This window comes from Crinia signifera, chromosome 3 (genome assembly GCF_055691185.1).
Source record: "Crinia signifera chromosome 3, ASM5569118v1, whole genome shotgun sequence".
Taxonomy (NCBI): Eukaryota; Metazoa; Chordata; class Amphibia; order Anura; family Myobatrachidae; genus Crinia; species Crinia signifera.
In genome coordinates this window covers 162,216,491-162,236,775 of record NC_139219.1, presented here as the reverse complement: position 1 = coordinate 162,236,775, position 20,285 = coordinate 162,216,491, and the positions used below count along the sequence as shown (strand labels likewise).

Below are 20,285 nucleotides of genomic sequence, written 5' to 3'. Positions count from 1 at the left end.
TCAGCGGTGGGCTAAATTAACCACCTGGCAAAGAATACAATCCACACTGGCAAGCAGGTAACAGTGGCGGGTATGTGAACCCTTGCTGTGCACTCACGGTTCCCAACTACACACTGGCAGTGTGCAGAGACGGATTCACCACGCTGCACAGAACTCTGGGGACGGAAACGTTTGGAGCAGAGGAGAGCGGAGCGTGTCCCCGGAGTTCTGTGCGGCGTGGTGAATCTGTCCCTGTACACAGCCAGTGTGTAGTAGGGAACCGGTTCACATACCCGCCACTGTTACTGCACTATTGGGCACCCATTTCTTCAATTTTTTGTAGCTATGTAAACAAGGGCCTGATTCAAGGGACTGTGGCTATTCCTCCCATGTTATTATGCTGAATATTTAAATGTGTAAATTAGTTGTACAAATTCCAATGACTAATTCCAAAAGCATTTCTGGTACATTGTGAGTGGCTTTGACTGTATCTATGATGCTACTAAGAGGTCATATTTAGAGAAAAAGTGCATTACCTGCACTGGAGCTCATTTATGCATTGGATCTCAGTTATGTCAGGCATAACATGCTGTATGGCATAAAACCTTTAGGTGTATGAATATATGGCAGTACGTATCAAATGTGTTTTGTGCAGTCAAAACACCGCCTTAACAAAATGAAATTATGTACACATACATTCAGCTTGCAATATATTTATTTAAAAGCTGTTTTTCATTTCTATTTAATATTGTGACAGAAAGAATTAAAATTGTAATGTCTAGGATTTTTTTTACTTATTGATTGAATCAAAATATAGTGATAGAAATAAATATGATCATTGCTGTTCATTTGGTGGCCAGTGTCTGGCTGAGATTCCGTTTTTTCAGTCTTCTAGAAGTCATAAGTATATGCGATTGGCAGATCTTCCAACTTCTCTTTAAGTGCCGCATCCATCTTTTCACTTTGCGCCACAGTCATTATGTTTTTCCAGTCCCCAACAACACCTGGAACAAGAGACACATATTATACCTACTGTATTGTAGATTCCACTTAATCTCATCACATTGGTGAATAAAATAATTGTGTTATACTGTATGCTGTGCAGTTAGCAAAGACTAAGCAACCACCTAATCAGTACTGTAGCAAATTTACAATTTCTAATTAGATAACTTATAGAAAATATCTCTGTTTTTCACACTCCCAAAGTTACTGTGTCTAATCTTTTTTTGATTTTGGTTTGTGTTTGATATTGTAACAATCAAACCAGCAGACAAGGGAGGTGGGATTGTGATCATGGACACCGAGGAGTACATTGAAGAGGCTTATAGACAGCTGAACAATAGGGAATTCTACAGTGTCCTTGGTCACAATCCCACCACCAAATACCAAAAAGATTTCAGATACATGTTAGAACAGGCAATAGAGGAGGGCGCCATATCGAAGGAAACATTACATTTTTTATATATCACACACCCGGTAATTCCCACTTTTTATTTTCTCCCAAAAATTCACGAATCACTGCACAACCACTGGGGCGTCCCATAATTTCTGGTGTAGGGTCCATCACTAATAATTTGACACTTTTTGTTGATTATTATTTGCAAACCACATGGGGAAACGAAGATCATATATAAAAGACACAAAACACTTCTTAAATTAGGTGAACCAGGTTGAGTGGAAGGAGAAGTACAGTCTTATAACATGTGATGTGGAAGCATTATACTCAAACATACCCCAAGATTTAGGGGTGGAGGTAATGGAAACGTATTTGAGAAAAGATGGTCTATCAGACTCCCTACGTGGTTTAATCTCACAAGCAAACAAATTTTTAGTCACAATTATTTTTTATTTGAGTCACAATTTTATTTGCAGACACGGGGGACTCCCATGGGGACCAGGTTTTCCCAGAGCTTTGCAAACCTATACATGGGGGCCTTTGAGGACCAATATGTGTGGTGGAGCGGGTTCGGGGCGAACCTGGTCCTCTATGGCAGATTTATAGATGATTTATTTATCATTTGGAAAGGGGATGTCACTGGTTTGAACAATTTCACCAATAGTCTTAACATTAACAATTATGGTTTAAAATTCACGAGCACTTATAGTTTCACCCATATAAGTTTCTTAGATGTGGCGCTCCAAATCAAAGAAGGAAAATTGGAGACAGAAACTTTTAATAAACCAGGGGATCAAAATAGGTATTTAAATTATGAAAGCGCCCATGACAAAATATGGAGGGACAATGTTCCAAAGGGGAAGCTCATCATGGTAAAATGGAACTGCTCGACGGATGAGGCATACCATAGACAGGCTAAGGGCCTAGTTACTGCCTTTAAAAAACAAAAATAGCCTGACAAAAGAATAGATAATGCAAAAAATGAGGCGGATTTAATTAAAAGAAAAATATTACTAGACACAGGAAAAAAATCAAGAAAAAATAAGCAAAGATGGGTCATCACAATTTGTCACTCAATTTAACGAATGTTCATATGAAATAAAAAATATAATGAAAAAGAATACAGCTCTCCTAATGCAGGATGAATTCCTGAGAGAGATCATAGAGCCGGGGGGTAAAGTGATCTTCAGAAGAGGAGAAAATATAAGGAACAAACTCGTAAAAAGTCATTTTGTGAAAGAGTTAGAGTGCAGTTCACAAGAACCCAATGTTAAGAACTGGCTCCCTGAGAAACCGTGGGGATTCCATAAGTGTGGAAAAGATAACTGCCAAACATGTAAGGGAGGAAAAAGAAAGGTCCCAGACTTCAAGTCAGAAGTAACAGTAGAAACATTTAGAATTAGGGATTTTTTAAACTGTAGGACATCGTACGTGATATATCCGATTCGATGTGGGTGCGGCCTGCAATATGTAGGTCGCACCATAAGATGCTTACATGTAAGGTACATGGAGCACAGGCGGAACATCTTGGGAGGAATAAAAACTCACCGTTATCAAAACATATTTCCAACTGTCAAGGAAACATCATGCAAAATATAGAAGCACAAGCAATAGAACATATTAAGACAACAGCAAGAGGGGGATTGATACAATACAGTACATTGTGCAGTAGAGAAGCATACTGGATTTTCTGCCTGTGCGCATTAGTATCAAAAGGACTGAACGGTACAATTGAATTGAACAATGTGGGAAGCTAAGAGAATGGTCGGAGCGTCCCACCGGGGTCTGGAAGCCGTTACCTATACCCTCTGCTGAGAACCACTATAAGTATATACCAATTTACACTATGTGCACATAAGTGGGACTGAGCATTAACAAGGAAAAAAGTTTACTAACATACAAACTGTATAGGAACGTTACCATCTGAAGCCTAAATTGCATGCTTGCACTAACCAAGAAACTGATGGGGAATGCTAACACATTATCTATATGTGGCTAAAGTTGTTTGTGACAGCTGATTTTTAGTGTTATGTATATATATTTTTTAAGTGTATATTTTATCTTGAATAAAATAAGTGTTATTTTGCACAGCGCTGTTTCTATTTTTGTTTTTTTGGATTAAGTTTTGAAGGGGTTTGGTAATCCCCCTGTCTGAAACAGCAGCCGTGTGGAATACTACAATCTGCGCTTGGAAATTACTTTGGAGTTGTTTGATATTGTATTGAATTAGGAACATAACAAGATATTGCAGCATACAATCATGCATAAGATGGAACCCAACTCCATTGCAAATTGGAAATTACATGACTACTGTCACATGCCTCCCAACAATCTGGCTGTTGCAGCCCAGGTTTCTGTGTGGCTCCAAAACAAGGGCGTAGTCCCACCAAAAGAGAACATAGCTTCGCAGAAGTGTTGCTCCCACAAACCATTTTCATTACAGTACTATGGGGGCTCATTAATGAGCTGCTGGCAAGGCCCCAAACTCCTCCAGATCCAATGAATAGATTCTGTGCTTATGAGTCTATTTATAGCTGGTCTCAGCTAGGAACAGGGTGACACCCAACTGCCCCCCACCACTGTAGGACACTGCTTCCTGAAAATGGGACAATGGGACTGTCCCGTGAAAATTGTGACAGTTGGGAGTTATGTTCAAATACAAAGATTCCGATTTTTAGAAATGTCTGAAAACCAGTACACGATGTTTATCCTATTTTTTTTTACAATGTTTCAATTACATAATGCACACAACTTTGTATCAGGCCCTATATTACTATTGTTTAATACTTTTAATACTCCACATCCACTGACCAGGAACGTGTTCCGTTTTGATTCAATCTCTTGACTATTTTTTTTACCTATATATTTTAACTTGGCACAAACATGACAGAAGAGGCCAAGTCAATGAAGATATGAGGGATTAAACACCTTGCTGGCAACTTGGCTTCTTTTTTTTTTTTGCAAATAAAATTTTTATTGAGTTTTTAAAAGGAAGTGACATAAATTGAGAACTTTATGTGTATATCCATTAAAGGAACAGAAATTGCATTGGAGTAAATATACATTTAACAGCTCTCTGTAAGAATTTGCATAAGTATATCTTGCACGCTCTAACACATAAATCGTAGTGTACACCGGAATGACGTACAGGGTGTAAGACAGGAAAAAAGAAGGACAGCTGAGGAGAGAAAACAACTAGAAAGACATGAAGGAAAGAAGAGAAAAGAAAAGGAAAAAGAAAAGTAGGGGCTGTGTCCCCCTGGGACTCTGATCATATGGGAGTAGTAAGATATATAGAGCATATGTAAGAAATGCTTTAGGTTAAAGCTTTATATTGATCTGATTCCTTGAAGGTCAACCAAGGCAACCAAGTTGTGGTAAAAGTTGTGTGTTTAGAGTCTAATGAGGAAGTGAGATCATCCATGGTCATGTAGTGGTCCAATCGATTACACCACTCTTGTATGGATGGAGGGGAACTAGATTTCCAGTGGACCGGAATCACTGCTTTGGCTGCACTCAGCAGATGACGCAGTAGAGTGTTTTTATATGTTGAGAAGGGCCTATGGATAAGGTTGAGTAGCCAAAAGCTGGCACTAAAGGGGAGGTTATCATGTAGTATAATATTAGCAGTGTGAATTACTAATTTCCAGAAGGGTTTGATGACGCTACAGTCCCACCAAATGTGTAAAAGCGTGCCTGGCTCACTACCACACCGCCAACATAGGTTTGAGGTCCCTGGGTAGATTTTTGCCAGTAAGCTGGGGCATCGATACCACCGTGAGAGCACTTTGTAATGGGTTTCAATTGTTAGCACATTTAGGGAAGAGGAGAAAGTATTTCTCATAATCTCCGACCAGTCTCCCTCCTCTAACGAGCCCTGTAGATCTCTCTCCCAGTCTAACATAAACCCTGGCTTAGCCGGGAACACCTCCTCAATGATTAGTTTATATATGGTTGAAAGAGAATGACGAGGGTATGTCTCCGCTGTGCAAAGCTTCTCAAATGGTGTAGTAGCTCTTAAGGGTCTTCCTGGCAAGCAGAAAGTTGAGAGAAAGTGTTTAATTTGGAGGTATTTCCATATCTCTTTGTTTGGCAAATCATAATTTTTTTGAATATCCGGAAAACTCTGAACGCCCGCAGAGCCAACCAGATGAGCTACTTGTGAAATGCCTCTGCTTCGCCAGAGCCGAAACGAGGGCTCATTACAACCTGGGGGAAATTCTGGATTGCCAAACAAAGGTGTAAGCGGTGAAGGGGAGGGTGAGATAGAAGTCAGAGAGCGCATGCGTTTCCAGCAAGCAAACATAGGTCCGGTAAGTGGGTGTGAGCTGTGAAAAGATTTGTTACGCCATGGGAGGTCAGATTGGGAGCACGGGACGGAATTTAATTCTATGTCAACCCATTGTTTTCTGTGCCCTGTGTTACACCAGTCCATTATCCTGGTTAAGAGGATTGCATTGTAATATGTGTAAAAATGGGGTAATTGGAGTCCACCTGCATGTTTCCTCTTAAACAGAATTTCATGCTTAAACCTAGGCTTGCGCCCTGCCCAAATATAATCTCGGATTTTCCGTTGGAGAGCCAAAAACCATGATCGGGGGATGCCAACAGGGAGCGTTTGTAGGATATAAAGTATTTTAGGTAGGATGTTCATTTTAATCACTCCGATGCGCCCAAACCATGAGATTTTCTTTGACCCCCAAGAGGAAAGCTCTAGTTGCAATTTAGAAAGTAAGGGAGGGAAGTTGTGAGCGTATATTTGGGAGATGTTTCTAGTTAAGTTTACTCCCAGATATTTAAGGTGGGTGGGGTGCCAAGAGAAGGGAGAGGAGGATTTCAAGGCCTGCATACCGGCTTCATCTAATGTGAGATTAAGGGCGACTGATTTAGACAAATTAACTTTGAAATTTGAAAGAGCTCCGTAGCGACTAAACTCCATCAGCAGGTTAGGGATAGATGTTAGCGGGTTTGAGACCACTGCAAGGAGGTCATCGGCGAACAAGGCTAATTTGTATTCCTTACCTCCAACCGACAGTCCACTTATATTATTATTTTTCCTAACGGCCCTTGCCAGAGCCTCCATGCAGAGAACAAATATTAAAGGGGACAGGGGGCACCCCTGACGGGTTCCGTTCGAGATAAGAAAGGGTTCAGAAAGATCTCCATTGACCTTTACTTGTGCCGAAGGGGTTGAATACAGAGCCTTGATTCTCTGAAGGCCAATCGGACCAAGACCCAAATGCTCCAGCATTCCAATAAGGAAGTCCCAATCTACCCTGTCGAAAGCCTTTTCCGCATCAGTAGAGAGCAGGATGGCAGGTGCTTTACAACTAGGAGCTAAGTGAATTAAATCTAGTATTTTTGCAGTATTGTCTCTCGCCTCCCGTCCGGGGACGAATCCCACCTGATCGGAATGGATGAGAATCGGGAGAAACTGCTTCAATCGGTTTGCTATAAGCTTTGCGAATAATTTCAGGTCTACATTCAACAGGGAGATAGGTCTGTAGCTGGAGCACTGGGTCGGGTCCTTACCTTCCTTCGGGATAATTGAGATGTGCGCAAGGAGAGCCTGAGGGGGAAGGGGGAACTGGTCTGAAATCTGGTTGAATGTAGCTTTCATTAAGGGGGAGAGTGTGTCACTAAAGATTTTATAGTATTCTATTGGATAACCATCTGGACCAGGGCTTTTGCCATTTGGTGTAGATTTAATTGCGGCCTCCACCTCTTCAGTAGAGAAGGGTAGTTCGAGGGCTTCAATATGTTCTGGTGACAGTCTTGGGAAATCGACTTCTCCAAGGTAGTTTTTTATAGCGGACAACTTAGAGGAGTTGGGTAAGTCACCTTGTGTCTTAGTTAGATTATATAGTTGGGAGTAAAATAGGTGAAAAGCAGAGGCAATCTCTGCGGTGGAATTACAAGTGCGACCCTCTTGGGATTTAATATTCGGAATAAACGTTGTAGCTCGTTGAACTCTCAGTGCCTTGGCTAATAGCTTACCTGGTTTATTTCCCCAGAGAAAAAATTTACTACGGCATTTGCGGGCCTCCATTTTCAATTTCTCGGACATGAAGGAATTTAGTTCCTTGCGAGCTTCTAAGAGTTCCTGGAGGATGGAGGGGGAGAGAGCAGATTTATGAAGAAGTTCTAGGGAGTGGATTTTCTGAATTAAAGCCTCTCTCTTTTCCTTACGTTGCTTATTTAACCGTGCACCCATTTGAATAAGTTTCCCCCTAATCACACATTTGTGTGCCTCCCAGATCACTGCTTTCGGAGTCTCATCATTATCATTCAACAGTAAATATTCCGCTAGGGCCTCTCTAATTTGTTTCTGGCATAGAGGGTCTTGTAAAAGTGAGATATTCAGTTTCCAGGAGTACTTTTTAGGGTGTGATGAGGGGAGGTTAAGGGTCAATGAGATAGGTGCATGGTCAGTCCAAGAAATTTGGCCAATATCAGATTTGGAGACTAAATGCAGAAATCTATGTGAAATGTAAATATAATCTATTCTTGTGTATACTTTGTGTGGGTGAGAGAAGAAGGTATAATCTTTAGTGGAAGGGTGTTGAACACGCCAGGGATCGATAAGTTGGTATTCATGTAAGATTTTACGGACCTTACGGTGTAGTTTATCCGGGCTTCGTTCATTGGGCCGGGAGGAATCCAATCTAGGATCCATTGTCCAATTGAAATCCCCCCCACATATCACTGTGCCGACCAAGTAGGGTTGAGCCAGGTTTAGTACTTTGTCAATAAAGGCTGGTTGATGTTTGTTGGGGGCATAAATATTTAGTAGGGAAAAATCACAGTTAGAAATCTTGCAATTTATCAATAACGCCCTCCCTGGGACTAATGGGCGACATACAGCCTCTGAGATAGTCGTCTGGCGAGAAATCAAAATTGCCACTCCCAATGTTTTCCCTAGCGGGTTATTAGAAAAGAAACTAGTCGGAAAGTTTTTATTCCCAAAAGGAGGAGCTGTCCCCTCCCGAAAGTGCGTCTCCTGTATAAACGCAATATCTGCTTTTTCTAGGTATAATTCCTTAAGTGCGCGGGACCTCCTCTCGGGGATATTTAGGCCTTTAGCGTTTACGGAGACAACTTTAAGATTAGCCATCAGAGATCAGGAAGGGCAGCTCGCTCAGGGAGACCAGGGGGGCACAGCAAAGTAAAGAAGAAGAGAATAAAGGATAGAAACAGAAGAAGAAAAAGTATTGACATCGCTGAGATAAAGCAATGTGAGGCAGTGAAAGAGATTGAGATGACAAAAACATAATCACTGCTCCTACTCCACTGGGTGGGACTAAAACCAAGACCACCACTGGGCCTAGGATCATGTTGTGCAGTGCACAGGGGGCAACAGGGGGGAGAAAGGGGCCTAGCCCCGAAACGACGGTCAGGATGGACGTATCACATGTTATTATAATAATACAAATATACTAGAAATAAACTGTTAAGAACCAGAATGTAGGAAAAATCTAATGCGTAACCTAGGAGGCAGCAATGTAACGGGAGGTATGCTTGTGGGTCATATTCCCACCATCTAGTATTAATAGACCATATAAAAAAAAAAAAAAAAAACATATAACAGTTTGGTCAATCTAAGCAAGTGTCAAAATATTGACAAAGATCGTTCCGATAAAGAGTATATCTAAACCGGCTAGTGCAAGCTGGGACATATTAACCCAAAGAAGAACTCAAAAAGGCCGTAAGGGACCTTAAAAATGTAGTACAACAAGCATCAAAAAACCTTGAAAAACCACAGGGTTAGTGGAATGTAGCTAGCCAATAACTGTCTCTAGATGAGTTTCAAACCGGCATATGCCTGGGAATTTCTATCCATCTTCTCTATTCAAGGGAAACCTGTATTTGAGCGGAAAGTCTCTTTTCATGTCTTCGTTTGTGAAGATGTGGTAGAGGGTGATGATGCAGAAGCATGGTTCCGAAAGTTGGGTGTAGTGGGCTTTCCCACACGTTGAAATGGGAGGTTAGACGAAGGGGCTTGTGGAGGAAGGATCTGCGATCTGAGAGAATGCCAGTCCGGCGTCTCCACAACTGGAATTCCCAAGGAGGAGCAAAAGGATGGTACATCTTCTGGGTAGCGTAAAGAGGCAGTTTTCCCTCCATGCGTTGCTGTGATGCTAAAAGGGTAGCCCCATCTATATCTAATATTCTGTTTGCGCAAAGCATCTGTTAGGGGTTTAATATGGCGACGAGATTGGAGCGTGAGCCAGGAGAGGTCTTGAAATATCTGGATAGAGTGACCATTAAACTCAAGGCCTTCTGAATTTCGTATTTTCCTCAGGATTTCGTCCTTTTGGGTAAAATAGTGGAGTCTGCATATTATGTCTCTTGGGCGCTCTGATTGTAAGCCTCTAGGCCGCAGGGCCCTGTGGGCTCTGTCCAGAATGATGGATTCATTAGGGTCATTTCCTAGAATTTCGTTAAAGATTTTGGATAGGACATCATGCAGATTCTGTTGGGGGATATCTTCTGGAATCCCTCTGATCCTGAGGTTTTGTCTCCGCCCCCTGTTGTCGATGTCATCAAGGTGGTCCCGAAGAGATTGAATCTCCTCTGCTTGTAGTCTAATGGTGTCTGTCAGAGCTTTGTGAAAGGTATTGACCTCCTCACCTGAGCTTTCCAGTTTTTCCACTCGTGCGCCCAGCTGCGTCAAGTCTTCCTTTATCCCGGCAATTTCTGTGTGGACTACATCTCGTAATTTATTTTCCAAAGAAGCAAAGTCTTCCTTGGTGGGGATATCCGATTTAGTAGGGAGAGTCTGTAAAAGTTTGTATATCTGTTGGATATCAATCTTATTTGGCTGTGTGGACACAGATAAGGGCTCCCTCGATTCCGCAGAATCCTCTGATAAAGGGGAGCGGGTCGGGGAGGAAGGAGGTGGCTCTGTTGCCATGTCTGAATTGGTTTGGGAACGCAGATATTTACGAAGATCGGTATCCACACGGGTCTTCGTAGTGCTTGCAACACCCCCTTTGCTCCTACTTTTCCTATGACTCATGTATATCAAAAGGACAGTAGGTGGGCTGTAATGTAATAGGTGGGCCTCAGTGGGAGGAACCCTCTCTGCAGTTAACAGTAGTATCTGATCTCCCCTTTGTTACGAAGTTAACGCTGCTAAAGAAAGCCACATTCTAGAATAACAGAAGAAGTTGCATCTCCAGTGGTGCATACATCCATTAAAGGATCCGCCGTGACGGAGGGCATCCGCCAAACCCCCCCCAGAGTGGCCTTAGGAAGGCATTAGGAAGCAGATTGCTTCTTCATTGTAGAACCTGGATCACTTGTTTATGTGGGGCAGGAACATACATCGGCAGAACCAGACAGCAGGAGGACCGCTCCGTGAGATACAGAATTAGGGAGTAAGTCTCTGTGAACCTCCAGAAGTTTGTTGAGTAGTTTTCTGGCAGTAAGGAGAAATTCTGGAGTTGCAATAATGTGTTAAGCCACAGGGTGGCGCCCCAAGCTTACTGTTGGTGATATAGTACTCACTTTCTGATTAGAGCAGGACAATGTCCCTTAGGTCATTTATATATTTGTGCAAATAATAGTTGGTAACTGACCAACCAATTAGGTCAGGGTTTATCAATGTATATTAGATGGGTGTATATCAACAGATATTTATGTGGGCACTGCTCAGAGGGAACCAAATTCAGAGACCTGGTATGATGGTGTGGATGTCAGATTAGGGCTGTGTCCATATATATAACAGGTCCCAGTGATTTAAGGGGGGCGCTGGGTTGCAGGTCAATGCATTATTTGTGGTAAGGCACAAAGTGCCACTTACTGCGCTCCTGGGGTCAGCAGCTCGGCGGGGAGGATCAGAGCCCTGTAGTGTCAGTGCTCCGTATCTAAGATGGCCGCCGCGTCTGTGTGAGGGGAGGCTTTTGAGCCAGAGGCGCTTCAGCTGGCGGCCCCCGCAGCCTCAGAGACGATCTTCAGGCAGCAGTCTGCCTTGAGGTACCCAGCAGGGTGCCTCACTCGTATGGGCAAAGCGCCGCAGGTCCCGGTGGCCGCCGATCTCCGAATCGGCTCCCTGGAGCGGCACTGCGGAAGGCTGCAAAAATCGAGGCCCCGGCTTCACCCTGGGGAGCAGGCCGCAACCCGCAGGGACTCCTAGAGTGTCCCCCGGCTCCGCAGCTCAGCTCCACTGATGTCGGAGGGAGTGCCCAGGTACCCTGTGATCTCTGTGGTGCAATATATCTCTCCTGGGGACATACAGAAGCTATGGAGATGGAGAGCTTCAGTGCCCCACGTCCATTCAGATCGGCATCCAGGCCACGCCCCGCAACTTGGCTTCTTAATCTCTTGCTGGATATTACATTCACAGTTGATGGGAAATGTGCAGGATTTGCAAAGGGTTACCTTATAAATCACATCAAATCCGCATTTTATCACATTACAGCCACAGACAAACACCACATATGCTAACAAGAATTACACTGCCACCCTCCCCCCTTTAAATTGTGGGCATACCGTATGCTATTTATGTATCATCTGATATTTCTGTACAGGGAGTCACTTACTGAAGTTGAGTAAAATACATGTGTTACTACATATTTGTCTTTTACCTCATTTATACTTTACCTTTGCGCAGAAAGCTTACGTTATTGTGATCAAACATTTCTTTTGAAAGAAATGTATAGTTAGCTAGTGGATCTTTTTTCATGTTCTTACAGTAAATGTTGCTTTTTCCACAATTCTGTTTACTGCCTGATCATCAAGCGGCATGTCAATAAAGTTACATATTTTCACAACAGCAGATCGTAGGTCCTAAAAAACAAGGTTTACCAAGATTTGGTTAAAATGGTTTTCTGCTATAAATAAAACTTTTAAAACAAAAAATAAAAAGTACAAAATGATTGTTATTAAAGTAAATTTATGTTAAAATATGTCATTTTCTAAGGAGATTATATGGAACTAAGAAAAATCCTAGTTACTATGAATTTCAGTTGTATTCCAATATGTCTGCCAGAGTACCCAATGGCTGAAGTGCTCCTATTTCATGGTCCTCTGTAAGTATCCTGCTCTACTAGTTTTAGAAAGGTTGAATGAGGAGGGTGTTGATGTCCCCCCTTTTTATTTGCTTTGCTTTATTACAAGTCTACAGTATGAATTGTAATAAGTGTTATTGTTTTTAATACAACATCTGGGTTAACATTGATAAATGTATAAAAAAGGGCTGCTGTATATGCTTTATTGCTCATTGTATGTTTTATTATGTTTTATTAGACCATACTTTTTTATAATTAAATTAACATTACAATATATATCATATTCCCCAAAGTAATTTAATTGAATTTTTATGTTTTCCTAGTTGGCTTTTGAAAATGGCTGATTTAATGTGTTTAACTGAGAGGCTCTTGAAGAGAGAAGTATAAATATCTACTGCACGAAAGCATATAAGAGCTTAAACCCATTAGGACAGGCATTCCCAACCACGGTCCTCAAGGCACACCAACAGTGCAGGTTTTAGTGATATCCAGGCTTCAGCACAGATGGTTTCATCAGAATCACTCAGGTACTAATTAAGTCACCTGTGCTCAAGCCTGGATATCACTAAAACCTGCACTGTTGGTGTGCCTTGATGACCGTGGTTGGGAATGCCTGCATTAGGAGATACTGTAGGTGGTAACATGTTTTAAATATTATTTAGCTTGGAGACTGATTGTAAATCTGATACCTCCAAAACAATTTCACGTAGTTTAGGATTGAAGATACCAAAACATTGCGTTATGGGAAAACACTTAGCATAACTCTTTCACATTCCTATTGTGACTATTTCAACATAGTAACGTTGGCTCCCAGATGTGTGGGCTACTGCTTTTGGACCTTAAAATCTAAACTGCATTGATTGAAATAGAAAAGAATAACTTAATATATAATTCTATAACTGCATATGCAGAGTGATCCCTAATCACATTAACAAAAGAAGATCAGTATAGGAAAGAATTAATAGAATCATAAGTACTTTCATAGGGTTTATGAGATCATGGAAAGTAGAAAAAATGTTTATATTACAAAGACACTAAGATGTCTATTGGTATCTCCAAGAATTTTATGAACTTTCCCCTTAATCAAGCAATACAAAATAATAAAATAGGTCAACCTGAAATTGTTTGCCTTATTCTTGTTTTCATGCTCCTCCGCTCGCTCATACAGGGGAGCGATGTTTTCCTTATGCGAATGTGCATGTACTGCTAGTTCACCATCTCGTTCGCATCCACCAGTGTGGGCGGGGGGGGGGGGCAGCAGTGACGTGTTGTGCCAGGGCCGGTGTGAGGCTTCTCAGCACCCTAGTCAAAATTTCAACCTGCTTCTCCCTATCCCCCCCCCAAATTATTAATTTTTGTGAATCATGTGGTTCTCCAATTCCCCCTCCCTACTCCCCTTGGGAAGGTGGTCAAGACCCTGCTTTCCCTGGAGGTCCTCTGCACCCTCCCCTTTGCCAGCCACAACAGAGTACAAGGAGGAGTGGGCAGCAATGTAGGAAGTATGACTCAAGGGAAAGTATAGAGGTCTTAGAAGTTCCACAGCCACCACCTGCATTAAGTACAACAAGGATCCTCATAGACATCCTTGATGTTTTGATTTGTAGACTTGGTGGCGCCCCCCCAGATCCTGGCACCCTAGGCAGCTGCCTAAAGCTGCCTAGTGGTAGAGCCGGCCCTGTGTTGTGCCCATGAGAACGATGAGCATTTCATGCATTTTCCCATGAAAATGCTGGGCATTCCCATGGAAATCAGGCAATAACGCGGCTGCCAGGGGCAGGCAGCTGACATCACCATATAGACTTACATTTATAAAATGTAGATAATCACACAGTTTCTTTTTTTTTAAATTCAATCTCTTTATTTGCATTTTATAAAAGACAAAACAATACATTTACAATTTAACATACAATAAAAAAAAACACATGAAAAATAGTCAAAAAATACAGTACTCATCCTGTCCCCCCCCCTCCCCCATCATCCACGCACCCTCCCTATATCAAGTCTTAGAAACTCTTCATCATAACACTTGCCATGTAACTAGTTCTTCATATCTACCTTATCTGCCTCCCCAGCCATACTTCTATTATTCGTTCTCATTCACATGGCATGTGAGTTCACCTATTTCAACTGTCATGTCCATCTTAGTTTGTGCTCTTCTTTTCGCTATTTTCCTAAGGCGATATTACTTCTACATTATCTAAACTTTCTCGATGCACATTCCACCATCTATCCCACTTATCATGGAATTTTTTACCTGCATTTCTTGAGTAGAACATATATTTTTCATGTCTCATCACCTCATTAACCAAAGCTCTCCACCTTACAGGTGATGGAGCTTTAGGCGAGAACCACACTCGGGCTATTATAACTTTTGCCAGTGTAATTAAGCTTATAACATATGGGTAAAACATCGGAGCATTGCCTCCCCCTATTTCCAAACCCAGTAAGCAAGCTCTGGGGTTCATTGGCATAATCTTCGGGTTTGTAAGTTTAAGGTCTTCCCAGATTTTCTCCCAGAAACGGTACACTTTAGGACAGTCCCACACCATATGCCTAAACCCAGCCTCTGGGGCCGCACACCTTGGGCACCTATCATCATTTCTTATCCCTGCCCTATACATTCCCATCGGAGTGTAGTACACCCTATGTAGTATAAAATAATGAATTTGTTGGTATTTGATAGCTGCAGTCGCGTGCTTAATAACTCCCAATGCATCTATCCACTCCTCTGCGGTCAGTAATCCCACATCTGCTTCCCACTTTGTTTTTAGTCTTTCAATTGCGGGTTGGTTCTGATTGCTATCAATAATCTTATATAATCTGGACACTCGACCAGTCTTATTAAGTTTTTGCAGTTTTGCCTTAATTGGTGAGGGGGATATTTCTATAGTATGCCCTCCAAACTGGCACTCAATTGCATGGCGTAATTGTAAATACCTGAAAAATTGTTGATTAGTTAACCCATATTCATTTTTTAGCTGCTGGAAGGTCTTTAATCTTCCATCCTCGTATAACTGCCCTAAAGCAACTATGCCTTTTTGAGACCAAATATTGTCACGGGACAGTTTCTCTAATTCTGGATATTTTTTATTGAACCAGAGCGGGGATTCAGTCTCCAACCCTGACCATTCCAAGGATAACTGAAACTGTCTCCATACCAATATTGCTTGTTTAAGGATAGGAGGTAATTTATTTGCAGAATTACCAGACGTCAGAAATAACATTGGTGAGTCCCATGTTCCCAGTTGTTCACTAAGATAGGCCCTTAGCAACGGATCAGTTGCGTTACTAACCCATGCAGCCAGATGCGATAACTGAGATGCTAAATAATAATTCCTTAAATTTGGAAGAGCCAGCCCGCCCTGTTCTTTAGGATTGTATAGAGTTTTTATTGCTATACGCGGGGATTTTTCTTTCCATAGGAAAGAAGTTATCAACTTCTCTATTGCTGAAAAAACAGTTTTAGGGATGTAAATTGGAGCATTTTGCCATACATAAAGATACTTTGGCTGGGTCACCATTTTAAATATATTCAAGCGCCCAGTAAGTGTTATTGGTAATTTTTTCCACGTGTGCATTCGCTCTTTGAATCCCTCTGTCACGGGGTGCACATTAAGATCTACATAACGCTGGGGGTCGGGGGATATCCAAATACCTAGATATTTGATCTGTGTGGCCCATTTTAGCGGCTGAATACATTGCTGTTCTTCTGGAATCTCTCCTGATATTGGTAATATACTGGATTTCTCCCAATTTATACGCAACCCCGAGAATTCACCAAACCCATCTACTACTTTAAGCATTTGTCTTAGCGAATCCTCTGAATCCTGCAAGAACAGCAATATATCGTCCGCATATAGAGCTATAGTATCTTCTTGCTCCCCGATTTGAATACCTCTAATTGCTGGGTCCTGGCGTATTAGGCATGCCAGTGGTTCAATTGCTAACGCAAAAAGGGCTGGAGAGAGTGGGCACCCTTGTCGCGTGCCCCTCCTCAAATTAAACCGGTTAGAGGTATGCCCATTTACCGACACCCTTGCTATCGGTGCAGCATAGAGCATCTGTATCCACTTGATAAAATGGGGCCCAAATGCTAATTTCTGAAGAACTGCCCACATATAATTCCACTGTACAGTGTCGAAAGCCTTGGCCGCGTCCAGAGACACAACCACGGCCCCCGACGCTCGGTTCCGATCCCTCTGGAGATGGTAATACAGACGCCGCAAATTCTGGGCCGTTGTTTTTCCAGGCATAAATCCAGATTGGTCTGGATGTATTATGGTCTCTATAACCTGGTTAAGTCTGGTAGCTAACAATCTGGCCAGGATTTTAACATCTACATTTAGTAGAGAAATGGGCCTGTATGACTCCGGAGATTCCGGATCTTTATCTTTTTTAGGTATTAAAATAATTAGAGCCTCTGTCATGGAAACAGGTAGTGAACCCCATGCTAATAATGTATTAAACAGTTCTGTGAGGTATGGAACAAAGAAGTCACGATATCTTTTGTAAACTTCCGATGGTATTCCATCTCTACCTGGGGCCTTAGAGGCGGGGAGTGTGGAGATGGCCCCACTCACTTCCTCTGTTGTGAATGGTGCCTCAAGCCTCCGGGCATCCTCTTCTAGAAGAGGATGCATGGGGACCCGGCCTAAATATTCCTCCAGCTGTTTTTTATCCACTGTTTCTCCGGAGTCGTACAGCGCTATGAAGTATTTCTGGAAAACTTCCACCATTTCCGATGCTGTATAGCATATTTCTCCCTGTTCATTCCTTATGCTAGATATTAAGTTTTTATTGTTTTCATTCCTGGCCAGAAATGCTAGTTGACTACCCCCTATATCTGATTGGAAATAATGCCTTTGTTTAGAAAATTGGATCTGTCTCTTAGATTTATTATATAAATATTCTAGCAATTCCTGTTTTGCATCTAGTAGTTGTATTCTGGCATTAATTGTACCTGCATTTACATATTCTACTTCTTTTTGCTGGTATCTATTTTCTAATTGAGTTTCCTCCTCCTTACTTTTTCTTTTAATCTCTGTAATCTTTTTTATAAATGTTCCACGCATAACTGCTTTTAATGTGTCATGCTTAATGCCAATATCCTGGTATAACCTATTATCCTCCATATACCCTTCCCATTCAGACACTAAACTTCCTTCCGATCCCATCAATTCCAACCAGTAGGGGTTTAATTTCCAAGCCACCTCACCTTGATCAGCATTCAGGTCTACTTTTAATAAAATAGGAGAGTGATCTGAAATTCCTTGTGGCAAATATTTTACTTCCTTAACCACTGGGGCTAATATAGGAGAAATCAGAGCTAAATCTATCCTTGAAAAGGTTTTATGTGTGGGTGAATAGCAAGAAAATTTTTGTACCCCTGGGTTCCTTATCCGCCATATATCTAACAGCCCCATTTCTCCAACTAGCTTTGAAAAAGCCGTTGGGAGGGTCCTATCAGTAGATGACATATTCACACCCGTCTCTTTCCATCTATCACTTTTTTTACACATAACATTATTAAAATCGCCCATACATATAGCTGGGATTTCCGGATGTTCTGTTGTAAATTTATATAGGTCATGTAAGACCTCATTGTTGTACGGGGGCGGAATGTATACTGCCAAGATATATATGGGTTTATAATTTATAATAGCTTTTATAAACACGTACCTACCCCTGGGGTCTATCATACTCTTTTCCGCCCTAAAGTTCACTGATTTTTTTACCATTACTGCCACTCCTCTAGCATTTTGCGTAAAAACTGAATGATACATAGATCCTATCCATGGCTTTTTTAATGCCTTAACCTTTTCCCCATAAAGATGTGTTTCAGATAGAAGGATAACATCCGCCTCATATTTACGTATCTGGGACATGACCAGGGTTCTTTTATACTTATTGTTGAGGCCTCTAACATTCCAGCTCATAAAGCTTAGGCCCACCGATCGTCTAGCCATACTGCACAGTTACTTATTGCGGCCTTTATTTCCAAACCCATAATCCCATATATGACACCCTTGATAATTGTCACACAGTTTCTTACCTGGATCATCTCCTCATATGATAAAAATAGACAGTTAAATTCCTCCTTGTGGGTGTGCCAGCCCCTGACATGATCAAACCAGGAGCCACCAATTACTGCCAAAAAGGACAAACAAAGAGTAAACGGACTGCTCTTGCTTAACAGAAAACTATAAAATAAATGAAATGTCACTTGAAAATGTAAACAAATAAGGATTATAAGGCCATTCGTTTTATTTCACTAAGCATTAGCCATTGTAACAATCAAAAAAATACTTAAAACACACTATTTACAATTGGGTGGAATTCACTACATTAAGATAAAACAAAGGCTTGTTCATTTAAGTCGAAATACAAATAAATCTTATGGCATGAGATTTTTTCTAATTGAAAAAGAGAAAATAAGCTGCTGCGACTGCTATATCTATAAAAGTCATTGGGGGTGATTTACTAAGGAGGCCGATTATGGCCAATCCCGTATAGAAGCGGGTAAAAATGGGATCGGCAGCAATTGGCAGAAAATACGACCTGAGAATTCGGATAATTTACAGTATTAAGCAGCCATATTCTCAGAATTCGTATTTTCCGATGGTGATCTCATTCGTATCTGGCAACCAAATACATAGGACCCACCAGCATCACATAAATCAGTCAGATCAGTGAGATGCTTCTCTGTGTAAAGAAAAATAGAAATTGAACCAAAAAACGGTGTGCGGTCCCCCAACCTGGCTAAATCCAGCACTGGGCTCACTGAGCCGGTCCTGGTTGCAGAAATGCAGGGGAGAAAAAAAGCTGGGGTCCCCCTGTATTTCTATAACCAGCATCAGGCTCTTGGCCTGGTCCTGGTTCTCAAAATACGGGGGGTACATCCTTACCTATAGGGTCCATCGTAGGCATGTTTTCTTCTCCAGTGGAAATCCACAATGGGTACTTGTTAAAAAAAATTATATTATCCCATCTGGCGTAGATCACGCCATCTTTATTCCATGTAGCGTCCCGGGTGTAAAAAAAAAGAAACCAATTGCCCGTATCCAGCCAGACTGAGGATCCGCAAGAGTGTTGACTCTTGCAGCTCTTCCCTGTGACTCCGGGGGAGTTCCATACCTGATTGGCTCTACAGGGTTCCATAGAAGCCCAGGTTATGAATTTAACATGGGCACCTATGATGGGAACCGGCAACTCAGCCTCACTGCAAATGCCCTCAATGGGCAAATACAGTAGAGTGTAAACAAGTCAGAAATGCACATGCTGCCCCTGTACACCTGTACATCTACCTTGGAAATATGTTTAATTCATTTAAAAAAGGTCCTAGTAAGTTTTTTTGTTTTTTTTTAGAATAAGTGAAATTCAAGCCCTGTATATATATTTTTTTCTGATGGAATTATTGTTCGAAGTCATCCTGATTTTCTACCAAAAGTGGTCAGCTCATTTCATCTTAATCAGGAAATTATGTTACCAGCCTTCTATCCAAAGTCAAGGGACGAGAAGGAAGAAGAATGGCATAAGTTAGATTTAGTGAGATGTATCACGATCTACTTGGACAGAGTTAAAGAGGTCAGAAGAGCAAAAAATCTTTTTAAAGTGCTAGAAGGTGTGAGAAAGAGATTGGCTCCCTCCAAGCAAACGATGGCTAGATGGATTTGAGAATTGATTGTATTCGCATACAAACAAGATGGAAAGGAGGTACCAAGAATTGTAAAGGCACACTCCACTTAGGCTATGGCAACTTCATGGGCTGGGAAGGCTCAAGCCTCGATCAAGGACATATGTGGTGCAGCCACCTGGTCTTCAATGCGCACATTCTAAAAAAATTATGCTCTAAATGTTTCAAATCCCTATTTTTGGGATCATGTCCTCCAAGGTGTTCT

General features: G+C 41.6%; 1 protein-coding gene across 4 annotated transcripts in view; it reads right to left on the bottom strand.

Moving 5' to 3' along the window:
- Positions 1-265: 265 nt before the first annotated feature.
- LOC146063924 (amine sulfotransferase-like) overlaps positions 266-20,285 on the bottom strand; it is a 76,596-nt gene continuing 56,576 nt past the window's right edge. For 3 of the 4 annotated variants that reach the window (XM_083176843.1, XM_083176844.1, XM_083176842.1), the window contains 4 exons: positions 18,440-18,534; positions 12,071-12,166; positions 7,373-7,478; positions 266-983 (listed from right to left, as the gene is read on the bottom strand). In XM_083176843.1, coding sequence (XP_083032969.1) covers positions 871-983; positions 7,373-7,478; positions 12,071-12,166; positions 18,440-18,534 — 410 coding nt within the window. In that variant the 3' untranslated portion in view covers positions 266-870. The remainder of the gene's footprint in view (positions 984-7,372; positions 7,479-12,070; positions 12,167-18,439; positions 18,535-20,285) is intronic. The other variant, XM_083176840.1, reaches the window with a different exon arrangement.